We start from the raw sequence: 16,796 nt of genomic DNA on the forward strand, positions 1-16,796 counted from the left end.
CCGATCCCGTCGGCCCTCATTCTAATAACGAAACTGAAACTCCATTTTCTCCTCGTAGTTTTTTCTCCTCGGTGATCACTGTTTAACATAAACCGTTCTAACTACAACATGGAGGCACCGTTTGACACGTGGTCTTCACTGCTCGAACCAGGCAGATGTCCGCGATGTAAACAAACAGTGCACAGCTCAATCTTACGGATTTTAACAAGGTCTATGGCGACGTGAAAAAAACAAAAAACAACAATAAAACGTTGGCACTGGTGAGTACATTATGAGATTAACCTCTGGCGGTCAATGTGTTAATAGCTTTCAGTGGTTAACCCATTAAAACCGGGAACGCATCTGTGTGATCACTTTAACCATTATTTCATACATTGGCTATTCAAACATAGCAGATCTACAACGTGCTATGAGCTTGTACATCTGCTATTCTTTTTTAAATCGTGATTTTTTGCAAATCTTTGAATATATATATATGTTTTAAAGTGACATTTTTTAACTCAAATCCTTGCTTCTGGGGGGTCCCTGGAACAAAATATTTTGAGATGGGGGGTCTGCGGCCAAATACATATCATTTTGGAGGTCCCTTACATGAAAAGTTTTGAGACATTTGTAGAATCCCCAGAAGCAAAGATTTCAGTTAGAAATGTTTGCTTAAAAAAAGTGTGCGTGTGTGTGTGTGTGCGTGTGTGCGCACGCATGACGTCACCACGAAAAGGGTGCAGGATCAAAGTTCAGATGATGTCTGAACATTCTTTATTCTTTTTGCTTCAGCCGATGCTCAGAGAAGAAGCATGAATTCCTACAAGTGTGATAATGTAAAGGTAGTTCTATGCCAGACCACTTTACCTGTACCTCCTGGAACCATATCATTGCTGTCGGGCAGAAACCTCTTATCTCCATATTTGTAACTCAAATCTTTGCTTCTGGGGGGGGGGGGGGGTCCCTGGAACAAAATATTTTGAGATGGGGGTCCAACTGTGGGACAACTCAACTGTGTTACTTTTTTTTTTTGTTGCCACCTTCGGCATTGTTCTTTATTGGGTTTATTATTATTATTTATTTATACATTTATTTTACTTTTATTTACCCCAGGCATGACATTTATGACAACAAGCTCAATATGTAAGGGATAATGAATGAATAATAAAGTTCATTGATCGATTGATTGACTAATGAGGTTCACTGAAATGAAAGAAGATCTTAAAGGGATAGTTTCTATCAATAACACACCCCATGAAGGCTTGAATTCATGTTTTTTTTTTTTTTTTCTCGCATTCCTAAGACAATAATTTGATGATCGGGGGAAAGATGCTAATGTCTCCGGTAGGAGACTCAAAGTTGACACTTTGAGTCTCCTATCGGAGCCGCCGCCGTCGTCATCAAATTATTGGCTTAAGAATGAGACACAAAGTAAAAACTCTCCATGAATTCAAGTCTCCACGGGGTGTGTAATTGATAGGGAAAAAGTCATTTTGGGGGTGAACTGTCCCTTTTAAGCTATAACTTTGTTCTATCCTGTCTTGGCTATTTTTCAGCTATTCGAAAATAGACAATGCGGCGCATTAGAGCTGCTAAAATCTTGGCATAATGTTGAGAAAATCTTCTCTTATGGGGATCGTGCGTGCGTGCGTGCGTGTGTATAGAAGTGCCAATTCTGGACCTCAGTCTGGAAGAGGCATTCCTTACCAAGGTGCTAAAGTACAAATCTAAAGTGCTTTTTGGAACCCTCGGTAATGACCATAAATTAGTTGTAAGAGGCCTGCAGAGTGCATGAATGCCCAATAAGCCAAGAGCTAAGGCATTGGCTAAAGTCTGTTCGGTGTCTTTGATAATTGGCAGTCGCCACATATGGAGGAGACGATGCTTCCTGCAGTGGTGGAAGAAGTACTCAGATATTTTAAATAAAAGTAGCCACAATAAAAACATACTCTGTTACAAGTAAACGGCCTGTGTTCAAAATGTTACTTGAGTAAAAGTTCAAAAGTACTGGCATCAAAATGTACTTAACGTACCAGAAGTAAAAGTACTAAAATGTTTGAAAATCGTCTATTTTCAAATAGCCTATGTATAAAATAGGGCGGAAGTGGTTATGTTTAGTATATGTTTTATACTAAAATAATTTATACCCGCGAAGTAACTAGTAACCAAAGTTTTCAAATAATTGTAGTGCAATAAAAGTACACTATTTGCCTCTGAGATGTAGTGGAGTAGAAGTAAAAGTATTGAAAATTGGAAATACTCCAGTAAAGGAAAAAAAACTGTACAGTACTTGAGTAAATGTACTTAGTTACATTACACAACTGGCTTTGCGTACCCGTGATCTGTATCCTGAAACACTTGAGTTGAGTTTCCCAGGCTTCTGCATCTACTATTGTTTGTGTTCAAGAATGTCTGGTGAAATGTGAACATGAATAAAGATGATGTGTGTGTGTGTGTGTGTGTGTGTGTGTGTCCAGGAGCCCGCTCCCATGACCGAGGACCTCCTGGAGGAGCAGTCGGAGGTGCTGGCCAAGCTGGGCACCTCAGCCGAGGGTGCCCACCTCCGCGCCCGCATGCAGAGCGCCTGTCTGCTGTCCGACATGGAGTCCTTTAAGGTGAGACACACGCACGCACGCACACACACACACACACACACACACACACACACACACACACACACACACACACACACACACACACACACACACACACACACACACACACACACACACACACACACACACACACACACACACACACACACGTGTGGCATGCATGTTACGACAGGCCAGAAGGTACACCTCAATCTAGGAATTCTGACATTGAGGTGGCTGCACATAAGTTCAAAATTGCCTTGCACACACACACACACACACACACACACACACACACACACACACACACACACACACACACACACACACACACACGTACATGGAATAAAGTGGACTGCCACTCACTTTAATGTGGACGCGTGTCATTCTAGGCACTGACACACACACACACACACACACACACACACACACACACACACACACACACTGAGGTAGACTCGCACATTCCAAAAGGGCACAGAAGCGCGTCATTATAGTCAGTGATTGACACACACACACGCACACACACACACACTCTCACAAACACCCACTCACTTCAACGTAGGTCGTAAGGCATGCGCCATTACATTCCCTGATAGACAGATGCAGAAGACACTCTCAGACCCCCAGCATACAGTAGGTGCACCACAGACACCCAGCCTGGTGACAACGGGCACACAGGAAGCCCCATTAGTGTGGCGGGGGGGGGGGGGGGGGGGGGCTCTCGGTCTACGTGTCAGACCGTAGAGTCCTCGGATTAGATTGAGTCCGCCTCCTCCTCCCGACAGTGTCAGGCCACAGTCATAGCAATTGCATTATCAATGAACATGGCCGGCTCGCTCGGAAAGGATTGATGTATGACGTATGCATGGGAGCAGAGTGTTGGGGGGGGCGGAGATGCAATTAAAAAGTTGCCCGTTGTTCCTCCGTGTCTCCTCCTCTTTTATCAAAGTACCTGAGTTCCCATGGTCTGGTTTTTGTGGCAACAGAGTCAGTGTTGCCAGATTCTGCGAGAGAAACAAGCAACCAGGTCGAGGAAACCCAGCCCAAAAGAAGCGACTATGGGCCACGTGAGCACTTTAACATATACATCAGCTATTTGAAAATAGCCGATCTACAAGCTCACAACGCGTCGCGATGCGACGCGTTGTGAGCTTGTAGATCGGCTATTTTCAAATCAAATCTCACGGGGAAATTATAATGAGCAGATCTGGCAACCCTGATTGGGATTGGGATTTGACACAAATCTCACCATGAGATGGGTGGTGTTTAGGCCCCCCCCCCCCCCATTTTGACTGCAGTCAAATCCAGTCAAACCAGTCCGGTCCTTTTTGGCCCGACTGTTCACACTGCACTTGCAAGTGACCAGGTCGGATCTGTCACAGATCTGTGTGGCCAGACTGATTTTAAACAACGTCGACCCAAAGCCACCCTGCGCCACATTATCTGCTTTGGTTACCGTGGTAACGACGTAGGCGTCATCATGACGTCGTGACTTTTAGGGACCTTGTGAACCTATTTTCTGTGAGATATGTCTTTGTATAATTGCCTTGTTCGTGTACATTCCTAAACATGCAATACGGGGGAATCGACAAAACGCGCGATGTCACGGTTCGCGTCAGCACTGGTGCAGAGCCGTATAGGACCACTTTTTGCTAGATTTTGCGAGAGAAATAAGCAGCCAGTTCTATGAAAACAAGCCCAAAAGAAGCGACTATAGGCTACATGAGCACTTTTAACCTATTCAGTACATTGGCTATTTGAAAATAGCCGATCTACAAGCTCGCAAAGCGTTGCGTCCGCGATATCAATCACTGTTGCGTCTCTGTGTAAACACAGAATAAAAAGTGAGAACGCAGAGTGCCGCGCTACGAGCTTGTAGATCTGCTATTTTTTTATTATACAGTATATATTCTTTTAAATATTTTTTTTTAACTCAAACTTTGCTTTTGGGGGTCCCTGGAACAATATTTTGAGATGGGGGGGGGGGGGGTCTGTGGGTAAATACATATATTATTTTGTTGTTTCGTTGCTACATCAGTGGTGCTCAAACCTTTTCCATGTCAAGGACCACCAAAATGATATGTATTTGGCCGCGGACCCCCATCTCAAATTATTTTGTTCCAGGGACCCCCAGAAGCAAATATTTGAGTAAAAAAAAATCGCTTTAAAAATATATATATATATATTCAAAGATTTGCTAAAATGTTTACGATTTGTAAAAAAAAAAAAAAGCAGATCTTCAAGCTCATGAGCTTGTACAGTAGATCTGCTATTTTTGAATAGCCGAAGAAATCTTAAAATGACACAGATGCTTCCCCGCTGTTGGTGGGCGCAGCTATGGCTGGAGGTGGTCAACGGGGCCACCGTGACATCGCACAAAGACGGCCGTCTTAATATTTTGAAGAAATTGAAGGCAAAAATAAGAATGAATTAATTCAAAAATGTTTCCCCAAGGCTGTGGCCGGCTTTGTACCCTCCCTCCCTCTCTCCCTCTCTCTCTCAATAGGCTCTATTCACAGCAGCCATATTATGAAGACATTCACAGGTGTTACCAATGATACTAATGAAGGCTCTGTTCCATTCTGGTCAAACAGAGTCAGGGTGCTGGTATTGTGCATGTTGGCTCACTGGAGACACTCTGTTACACCAGTGGGTCTACATAACATAACAGTTGAGGTCCAGGGACCCTCATGGGCTTCCAAATGGCCCCTTACGGGTGTGTAACTCTGAGAGTGTACAAATAGAACCAAATGGACCCGTTTGGCACCGGGTGAAAAAAGTGTTACAAAATCGAGGGATAAAAAATATTTAAAAAATAAATAAATAAATAAATAAATCCAACGCGAGTGGGGGGAAGTGGGACTAAGAAAAGAGTTTTGCGCAGGGCTCTACATCAGAGCATCTTCTTCCTGTTGGAAAAAAAAACGTTTTAACCTGCAAATACTGTACCTACTGTACAAAAGGCATTTCATCGCTTTCAATGTTATGTTCATCAATACATTTTATGTCCGAGGCTTTCCGAGTTCCATTTTCCTACACACTTCTCATGTTGCGAGTGTAGGACGCCAGGGAGTGAATCCGAATTCTAAACCTGTACAGTGAAGATGTAGACATTCTGTGTCACGGATTGCATTGTTTTCATTCTTCCACAACTAACTACTTACTACAGTCTATGGGTTCTGAACACAGGATCTCTGGACATGCCCTAACAATATCATGGTGTCTTTACACAAAATTCAGCTATAACTTAGTCGTTAACGCATTCACTGCCAGAGTACATACATAAATAAATCAGCCACTGCCAGTGTTTTTGTTTATTTGTACTAACATTTCAAGAGCCACAGAATATTTAGCTCCAGGACGATCGACACACAGAGTGTCGCAAAAGACGGAGGAGTGTCTCTGCTTCCGTCGGAAACAAAAAAACGCGTCACCGCGACCCTCCGTTCTTTAGTTATTGGCTGTTGAATATAGCTTGTTCTCAACAAAAATGCAGAAAAAAACAAGAAAGAAGAGAACATTTTATTTTTCTAAATCCTTTAACATTAAACTGCATTGTTAAATGCATTCTAACCATCTAAATGTATCATGTTAACACATTTCATTGATTTTTGCCAGGGGGGGGGGGGGGTTTATCTTATGTCTCTTAGAGGAGTAGTTCACCCCCCAAAAAATTGTATTTTCTATCAATCACACACCCCGTGAAGCCTTGAATTCATGGAGTCTTTTAGCGGTGCCAACCGCTCTACACTTGACTCTGTCCGTATGAGCGTCCATATGTTATGTCCGGGATGAGCACGGGATGAGCACGGCAAAGAAGCAACACATACAAACACACGCACACACACACACACACACACACACACACACACACACACACACACACACACACACACACACACACACACACACACACACACACACACACACAGACTTGGAGATTGCCTATGCCATCTCTCCTCTCATTGGCCACACGTGCCACTGGTTATCAAAGAGGGGTCCAGGGACCCCCAGCGTATGTAATGTCCGTCCGTCCGTATGAGCACGGGATGAGCACAGGATTTTAAACAGCTATAACTCCAGTTTGCAGCATGTACCAAGTGCACATTTGGTATGTGGACTTAGACCACCAATAGGGACGAGCATTAACTGCTAAAGCCCCGCCCCCTCTGAATTCCCATTGGCTGGCCTTTAAACAGCCATAACTCAAGTTTCCAGCATGCTACAGAGTACACATTTTGTACATGGACTAAAACCACCAATAGGGACGAACTGTAATTACTTAAGCCCCGCCCCCTCTGTCTGCCCATTGGCTGGGCTTTAAACAGCCATTATTCCAGTTTGCAGCATGCTACCAAGTACAAATTTGGTAAGTGGACTCAGACCACCAATAGGGACGAACTGAAATGAGTTACGCCCCGCCCCAAAGGCACCGCTTCCTTCACACAGGGTGTGATTTTTTTTTTTTTGTCGCATTCCTAAGCCAATAATTAATAATGATGACCGGTGGAGACTCAGAATCTCCTTTACTGACCGATGACCCAATTGTAATTGATAGAAAATATTTGGGGGTTGAACTACTCTTTTAAAACAGTCAGAAGTTCTCCGGTATTAACAATCAGCGTGTCATCTCGGACCTGTCCACCGGGAGCTTATCCATTTATCATAAGAATCCTGTTCCACTGTAAACCAGGCCATACACTCCAGCTTTGTTTCTGCTGAGTGGAATTCTATCTGCAGAGATTTTAAAGTTGAGGGCACAGTTAGCGGGCTATTCCGGAGGGAATTAAAACCCCGCCCCTGTTCCCCCCTCCCCCTCCTCCCCCCCCTCAAACCAGAGTTGACAAATGGCATCCACCTGAAATGTTAAGGGGGGGGGGGAGGGGGCGGGGCACAGACAACTTGTGCTGTCGCATTACGGTTGCCCTGCTTTTTTAACTGCCCCACTAAATGCTCTACTTTTGAGTATTTTCTGCGTCGCTTCCTGCTCAGAAAGCGAACGAGTTCAATAAGGGGAGAACATTTTTTTTTTTCCAAGAGTTTTGACACAGGAAGGTAAAGTGTGGATCCTGTCTGTGTACTCAGGTACTGCAGTAAATGGGGCCTCCTTAACTCATTGAGACCTGGGACGCATCTGTGTCACTTTTTGATTTGAGCTAAAAAAAAAGCATTATTTTACACTTTGGGCTATTCAAAAATAGCAGATCTACAGCGCGGCACCGAGTGCCGCGCTACGAGATTGTAGATCTGCTATTTTTGAAAAATCGAGAAAATGTCTGCAAATTGATATATTTATATTCTTTTAAAGTAGGGTTGTCCGATATTGGCTTTTTTACCGATAACCGATATACCGATATTGTCCAACTCTTAATTACCGATACCGATATCAACCGATACCGATATATGCGGGGATTATTGTGATTAGGGTAAGCTCAAATTTCATATCACACACACCATATACAGTAAGAACTCCTGTAACTTATTTATAAAGCAAAAAAAAAAAAAAAAAAAAAAAATGTTTTTTTTTTTTCAAAAACCGATACCGATATTTTCCCGATATCAATTTTTATGCTAATATCGGCCGATAATATCGGGAGGCCGATAATATCGGACATCCCTATTTTAAAGCGAACATTTTTAACTCAAATCCTTGCTTCTGGGGGGTCCCTGGAACGAAACATTTTGAGATGGGGGTGCGCGGCAAAATACATATCATTTTGGGGGTCCTTGACGTGAAAAGGTTTGAGCACCACTGATATAGAAACATATGTTTTTCAGAATACTGTTGGGATTTATAGGATTTATAGGAAACAGTTTTTTGGAAAACTTATGTTGCTAGTGGTTCTGACAAACTTTTTTTCATGTCAAGGACCCCCAAAATGATCTGTATTTGGCCACAGACCCCCATCTCAAAATATGTTGTTCCAGGGATCCCCCAGAAGCAAAGATTTCAGTTGAAAATGTTAAGATTTGCACAAGTTTTCACCATTTCTCCAAAAATAGCAGATCTACAAGCTCAAGCTACGAGCTTGTAGATCTGCTATTTTTGAATACAGCCAAAGAAATCCTTAAAATGACACGTCACGGACGCCTTCCCCGGCCTCAGTGGATTAAGCTGGGAGAATGGCCTCTAAATTTAGCGGCGGAACGGGGCCTGTAATTGTGCTTAGCCAAGCATAATCTGGCATTTTGGCTTTAATTACCAGCTCCCTCAGGGCACAAAGCAGTCAGAGGATGCCTATGATGAATGGTGTGATTTAGGAATATGACAGCCACAGCCCCAGCATTCTGGATGATCCACCAAGCCCCTTGGTTTTCCACCTAGTAAGACATGTCGTCTGTCGTCAGGCAGGAACCTCTTATCTCCACATTTTAACTTTTTTGTGTTTTCTTTTCATAAATTAACCCATTAAGACCTGATGCCGATTAATTTTTTTTTTTCCTGAATCCCAACGCTTAAAAAAATATATATATTGAAAGATTTTCACAATTTTTTTTTTTTTGTTCAAAAATAGCAGATCTACAAGCTCGTAGCGCGGCACTCGGTGCCGCGCTATGAGCTTGTATATCTGCTATTTTTATATAGCCAAAGAAATCTTAAAATGACACACAGATGCGTTCCCGGTCTTAAAGGGTTAACGCCCTTACTCGTATCGTACTACAGCGTCACACAAGAGCATCGAAAGTGGCCGATCCGCACGCTCGAAACGTGGCGCGGAAGAGCTTTGCAGATCTGCTACTTTTGCAGTGGTGTAAAGTGACTAAGTACATGTACTCAAGTACTGTACTTCAGTACGATTTTGAGGTCATTTTGACTTGACTGATGGAGTATTTCCAATTTTCCGTACTTTTACTTCTACTCCACTACATCTCAGAGGCAAATGTTTTACCTTTACTGCACTACAATTATTTGAAAACTTGAGTTACTTTGCAATTATCAATTATTATTTTATAAAACATACATTAACCACTTCAGCCCTATTTTATACATAGGCTATTTGAAAATAGCCGATCTACAAGCTCACAACGCATTTTCAAACATTTTAGTATACTTTTACTTTTGGTACTTTAAGTACATTTTAATACTAATACTTTTGTACTTTTACTCAAGTACATTTTTAATTCCGGACTTGTACTTGTAACGGAGCATTTCTATATTGCAGTATTGATACTTAAGTCAAATATCTGAGCATTTTTTCCAACACTGTATTTTTGCTATATTTGAATTTGAATCCCGAAAAGTTACAGTTTTAGACATCTGAGGTTTCCAACTAACACGGCGCCCAACACACACACAGACGCACGCACGCACGCACGCATGCAATGCAGACCGACAGACACAACGCATGTAGCAGCACCTCCTCCTGAAGGGGGAGGACATGAGGAGGAGGAGCAGCAGCAGCCCCAGCTCTCTCTCTCTCCCCCTGGGGCTACACAGTCTCCACAACGCTGGGTTTAGACCCTGTCATCAATCGCTCCCCCAGCAGCCAACTGTCTCTCTCTCCGTTCCCCCCCCCATTCCCCCCTCTGCTCGCTCGCTCGCTCGCTCGCCCGCCCCGGCCTCCCTCCCTCCCCCACTCCCCCCCCCTCCCCAAACTCCACTCCTCATTAACCCATTAAGACCGGGAACGCATCTGTGTGTCATTTTTGGATCTCTTTGGGCTGAGCAAATCTGCTATTTTTGAGAAATCGTGAAAAGTTGTGCAAATCAAACATTCTAACTCAAATATCTGCAGTTGTTCTAGGGGTCCCTAGAACAACATATTTTGAGATGGGGGTCCGCGGCCAAATACATATCACTTTGGGGGGTCCTTGACATGAAAAAGTTTGAGGACCACTGATATTCTAGCAACACAAGTTTTTTTTGCAAAGAAACTGTTAGGATTTAGAAGACATTTGTAGAATCCCCCAGAAGCAAAGATTTCAGTTACAAATGTTCGCTTTAGAAATATATATAAATAAATTAAAAGATTTTTCAAAAATATCAGATCTACAAGCTCATAGCGCGGCACTCGGTGCCGCGCTATGAGCTTGTAGATCTGCTATTTTTGAATAGCCCCAAAAAATCTTAAAATGACACACAGATGCGTTCCCGGTCTTAAAGGGTTAATTATCCCACGGGAGAGTGAGGAAAAGTTCCAGAAATACACACACACACACACGCACGCATGCGCGAGCGCGCACACACACACACACACACGCACACGCACACGCACACGCACACGCACACACACACACAGAGAGAGAGAGAACATCATGCAGCGCGTAAAGGTCAAACAGTAGTAAAAGTTCTACTGGATGGATGTGTCAGGTGGGCTCGCTTCCAGAGAAGGAGGCAGGGGGCCCACCACCCCCCCCTATGGCCTGTCCCCCCCCATGGCTTGTCCCCCCCCCCCCCCCCCATGGCCTGTCTCCCCTCTTCTTGATGGTGACACAGTGGTTGGGGGGGGGGGGGGGGGGGACAGAGGCAGATCAATGACGTCTTTCTTGGTGCCTTATTTATTTCTACTTGGCTTTTTTTTTTCTCGTGACACCGGCGCACAGCTGAGTATGAATCAGGCTTTAGCCAGTGATTCATTCAGCTGTCAGAGGGACTGAATGAATGGTGTTGCTGGTGGTGTAGCTTTTTACTATTAAGACACAGAGTGCACAGGTGTATGATACCCTTATTATACCCATAGAGTAAATGCTTGGACTTCCATCTTGTGCTTTCTTAATCACATTCAATCCGGGGACGGATCTCTGTCATTTTAGATTTCTTTGGCTATTCAAAAATAGCAGATATACTCAAGCTCATAGCTTGAGCTTGTAGATCTGCTATTTTTGAAAAATCTTGAAAATCTGTGCAAATCTTTGAATATATATATTTTTAAACCAAACATTTGTAACTCAAATCTTTGCATCTGGGGGGTCCCTGGAACAACATATTTTACAAATGTTTGCTTTAAGAATATATATATTTAAAGATTTGCACGAGTTTTCATGATTTCATGATAAAAAAAACTAACAAATCTGATCTACAAGCTCATTATAAAGAAAACATCACGTGGACGCACCTGGGACGTATCATCAGTGTTGTAGCCTGGGGTCAACGGGTGTTTCGGGTCTCACAACAACATACACCCTCGCCCAGGTGACCCAGCCGGGGTTGATCAAGCCCCGACTTACATCCCAGTAGCTACCCACGGTCAGTCCTCTTAGGACAAGACGGGGCCACTCAATCCGCCTCTCCGGAACTACTCTGCCGGGGCTGGAGGAGAGGCTCTGGCACGTGGAGGGACTAGGCTCTGTGGGTTGTCTCCTGGCCCGGCCTCCTCCTTCGTCTCACCAGGTCCAGGACCTGAGCGCTGCGCCAGATCCGTTGCACCGCCCCCGATCCAAACATTTCCCTCTTGGCGTGATGGTTCCTTGGGCCGTGGTGGTACTGCAGGCTCCACTTGCGGCTTGCTTGAATGACCCTCCTTAAAGGCCTCACCGTGGGTTTGTTGGGCTTCTTCCTCACGGAAGACACCGTTGCACCATCCCTGATCATCTACAAGCTCATATGCAAGCTCATTCAAAAAATCACACCCTGTGTGAAGGAAGCGGTGCCTTTGGGGCGGTCCACTTACCAAATTTGTACTTGGTAGTATGCTGCAAACTGGAATGATGGCTGTTTAAAGGCCAGCCAATGGGCAGACAGAGGGGGTGGGGCTTAAGTAATTACAGTTCGTCCCTATTGGTGGTTTTAGTCCATGTACAAAATTTGTACTCCGTAGCATGCTGCGAACTTGAGTTATGGCTGTTTAAAGGCCAGCCAATGGGAAGACAGAGGGGGCGGGGCTTGAGCAATTCATGCTGGTCCCGTATTGGTAGCCTGGGTGCCAGCCTGCTTCGCTACGTTCGGCAGATTTTTTTTTCTCTCTGCGCTTCTCAGTCTGGAATGCCTCCTATCTCCAGGAGGCGGGACACAGCAGCCAAGGTTCGAAACCTACCGTGGCTTCTGATTGGTCTGTGGTGCGGGGCGGGACAAAAAAAACGGTGTGATCGTTTTGATTCGTCATTAGTTTGAACAACATCCCCACACGGAAAGAAAATATATGAACCTATATTGCCACATATATGTTCAACATATATGCCAAATATATGAAATTGGCCCCCTACATATATGTCTCTCAACATATATGCACATATATATCCATATATGCACATATATGTGCATATATATGAATGCTGCATATATGCCCATATATGTACATATATATGCACATATATGTGCATATATATGAATGCTGCATATATGTACATATATATGCACATATGAATGCTGCATATATGCCCATATATGTAGGGGGCCAATTTCATATATGCATTATATATTATATATGCTAAATATAGGTAATATATGTTTATTTACACATATATGTTAAATATAGGTCATATATGTTTATTTACACATATGCAGTATGTTAAGGATATGTATACCTACATAAATACAAATATGTATACCTACATTAATTAAATAAAACACAATATCTAGAAGTTATTAAATATTTATTAAAATCTCAATTAAACATAATCACAACAGAAAATAATTGGTTGATCTTAGACAGGAATAATAATTTCAATTATCTGCCTTTCGGCGATGCCTGAGCAACTTGCTGTTGATGGCTTGACCCAGCTGGCCTTTAGTTGCGTGCGGTCACTTCTTCATTGTTACCTCTGCAAAGACCAAAAGGACATGAGACAACAGTGGAAAAATGCCTCGAGTCTATCTTCTAAAGACTCCAAGTATATAAGTTTTGCTACACCACCTGATTTAGTGTACATGAGTTTCCTTGTGAGTTTATCGGCTGATAGCCCAAAGCCTTTATTCAAACAGTATCTATTTTATTAGTTTATTAGTTTTTTTTCATAAACATGCAATTATTTTGAATTGTCTGAAAAGTGAGTGCATTTATGAGTCCAAGACACCTTCTATATTTACAATTATTGGTTAGAATTGTGTAATAATAATAATAATAATAATAATAATAATAATAGAATTATGTAAGTTTGTCTTGTCGAATGATCTCATGGTATGTTTGACATCTAAAAAACTAAATAAATGATAAAACTCTACTAAAATATGACCTAAGACGGCAAAGCAATATGCAAAATACGATAGGGGTATCGCAACTGGCTCACCTTTACAGGTACTCGCCCCTGTGCCATCTGTGAGCCAGTGGCATCGCTCTCTCCATCTCTCCTTCCCTCAAGGCACTTTTCTGGCTGAGCAGCTTTGTCGTTTTGGTGCCAATGGGTTGATCCCAACGAAACATCTGAAATCAAAAATCACATATGGAAAAGGTGCACTCATAGCTGCTCTACAAGAGAGCACATTTTACGAGTTACATATGATGGTTCTACTTCAAGCAGAAAGTTACCTTTGAATGAATTCAGGCGTGCTCCTGTGCACCAGAGTGAAGTTGTAATAACTGGAAAAGCTGCCAGTCCAGCCAGGAAGTTGATCTGTGGAGCCACACCGACCGGACCCTCAATGCTCAGCATCCATTTTGTAGCTGTGAGAACTTCACCTTAACATAATTAGACATATATGGTTTGCATGTTAACAGTGTTTTTCTGTTGCTTTCCACATAACAATAGATTGTTAAACTAAAACATGACCTCCATATAGTCTCCGTATTTGCAATGCTTTAAAACAGATTAGAAAAAACAGTTTACACTACCTAAGACAATTAGACGAGTCGGGAAGCTTCATTATCCTTTCAACAACTGCTGCTGTCACCATGCAACACCTAAAGGACAGAAAAACAAATAAAAAATGTAGTCATTGACCCCAGATCAACAGTTGAGGGTAACAGCTTCAACTTGGGCATAACACAAGTTTACAGGTGTAAAAGGGTGGCATAATGTTTTGTACAGGCTACCCATTAATTGTATTTGCATACATAGTATTAAGAATTATAAAGGAGGAACATGTCAAACAACAAAAAAGAAAAGTATCAAACGAAAGTAAAAGGTATCCAAAAAATATAATAAAAAAAATAAAAAAACATCCTCAGACTCTATTGAAAGACGTCACGTAGCAGCAGATGTTTTTTTCACCTGAAAATCGTCTTCGCACTTCTTCTTGTCGTGTCCAGTCTTTGCACTGGTTTTAAGTGCTCACTAGCTGCCAGCCAGGTGTTTCTTTCAGCATCTGTGATAGTAGAAATAGACATAGATATTATTTCTGCGTCAGTAATTTAAAATGTAATGTTAACTCATCAGATTGCTCATAATTCATTCAGTTCTTCTGATGAATTTGGCAAAGTGTTTCGCAGAACTGATTAATGATTAATGTTGTACAAATCAGTGGTTCTCAAACATGTTCATGTCAAGGACCCCCTAATTATTAGCCTATGTACTTGGCTATAGGACTCAAGATTTGAATTACAAAAGTGTTTCAGAAATATTCCACACAGTTTGTTTACAGTGTTTTTTAGTTTTTTAATATCTGATCTACAAGCTCACAACGCATCACCATGCGCTGCACTGTGAGCTTGTAGATCTGCTATTTTCAAATAGGCAATTTATAGGGTTTAAGTGGTTAAACTGATTTTGATGCTATATAACCTCATTTACCTGGGGACCACCTGGAAACCCCCCAATGACCCCTGGGGGTCCCTGGAGCCCACTTTGAGAACCACTGATAAACATTACCTGCTTTTGTTAGCTAGCTGTGTGCAAAACAAAACTAAGTATTTTTTGTAGTTTGCACTGTAGGTTTCAAACAAAATTCATAGATATGATAATAATAATTAATTACAGTCAAAATAAATGAGTCCAACATTAGCTTGTGTTGTGGACTGATTTATACCTGATAAACACTGACATGTACCACATGGAAATTAATATGCTAATGCCATGTCTAAGACTGTGTTACACGCCCCAAAAACCTTATCTACAAGCTCACAATGTGTCGCTGTGAGCTTGTAGATCAGTGATTTTTGGGCGTGCAACAGTGTCTTACGACGAAACATAATTTAAGCTAGAACTGAGCGAATCACTGTATCATGAGTCATGAGGAAACTTCAACCTGCTTTTTGCTATTTCTCCATTTACGGCCCTACATCTACATATACGTTCATATTTCAAATATAAAGTGCTTACCTCATGGCCACGGATGTTACAATTCACTTCGGGTGGGTGTAAGTATCCGTATATTCCAGATTGTTCATAAAAAAAGCATTTTAATCCGATCGGTGGCCATTGTGTCATAGACTTACGATGTATCAGAGTGCAGTACACCTCCCAACCGATAGGGTCACGTAGTTGAACGCATAAGGAAATACGGAGAAAATGGCCACCGATCAAATTAAAATGCTTTTTATTGAACAATACAGACAATACGGGTATTTCTGAGTGCCCGAGTAGACTTGTAACATCCATGGCCATAGAGTAAGCACTTTATATTTAAAATCTGAACGTTTATGTAGATGTACAGGTTCTAAATGGAGAACGTGCAAAAAACAGGATTAAGTTCAGCCATGACGCTCGTGACGGACGAGCGTCGTGTGATACATGGCTAATAAAAACTGCACGTTTACGATACTAACAAGTTGGATAACATTTTAATTCCATAAACTAATTAAACTTACCTGTTATCTAGTAGAGTAGAAGCATGGAATCAAGCTGTTTGTAAATAAATGTTCGCTCAGCCGAGACGGAGCCGACAGACGTTAGTTTCACTTTCTCCGCCTCTGTTCAAATTCTAATAAGCTCCGCCCTTAGCTGCGTGACGTAATGTCGCACTGTAGGTGTCACAGTGGTTCTCAACCTGTGGGTCGGGACCCCTAGGGGGATCCCCACATGATTGGAGAGTGGGGGGGGGGGGGGTCCCCAGATGACAGTGAAGTGACAATTTAAGTAACCATTTTAATACCTAAAAAAAGAATACAAATAAAATAATTAATGCATCAAAAGTAATCAACAAACTATACTAAAAAACTGGTCAAATGTTGGCCAAATTGCTAAATAATATAAGAAAGAGGCAAAATAGCCCATCAAGGCGTTGTGAGCTTGTTGATCGGCTATTTTCAAAATATTGATCTGTGGAACTGAGTCAATTAAAACTAAATGCCTCAACTCCTACATTACAAGTACATATTAGGGTTGGGGTCCCCAGTTCAAATATGATTATTTTGGGGGGTTGTGGCCTGAAAAGGTTGAGAACCACTGCTGTAAGTAACAGGA

General features: G+C 42.3%; 1 protein-coding gene and 1 long non-coding RNA gene across 2 annotated transcripts in view; one reads left to right on the forward strand and one right to left on the reverse strand.

Annotated features, from left to right (window-relative positions):
• The window catches only part of rab3gap1 (RAB3 GTPase activating protein subunit 1), a 117,973-nt gene that overhangs the window by 57,519 nt on the left and 43,658 nt on the right, over positions 1-16,796 (forward strand). The window contains 1 exon segment of the mRNA XM_084084560.1: positions 2,460-2,597. Within this exon segment, the coding sequence (XP_083940686.1) occupies positions 2,460-2,597 (138 nt within the window).
• Positions 13,768-16,307, reverse strand: LOC311064677. Its single transcript, XR_014602735.1, has 5 exons — positions 16,202-16,307; positions 14,667-14,760; positions 14,288-14,356; positions 13,985-14,134; positions 13,768-13,879 (listed from the first exon to the last, which is right to left on the reverse strand). It is a non-coding gene; the product is annotated as an uncharacterized lncRNA (long non-coding RNA).

The sequence above is a fragment of the Gymnoscopelus microlampas genome (genome assembly GCF_963454915.1).
Source record: "Gymnoscopelus microlampas genome assembly, chromosome: 17".
NCBI classification, from domain to species: Eukaryota; Metazoa; Chordata; class Actinopteri; order Myctophiformes; family Myctophidae; genus Gymnoscopelus; species Gymnoscopelus microlampas.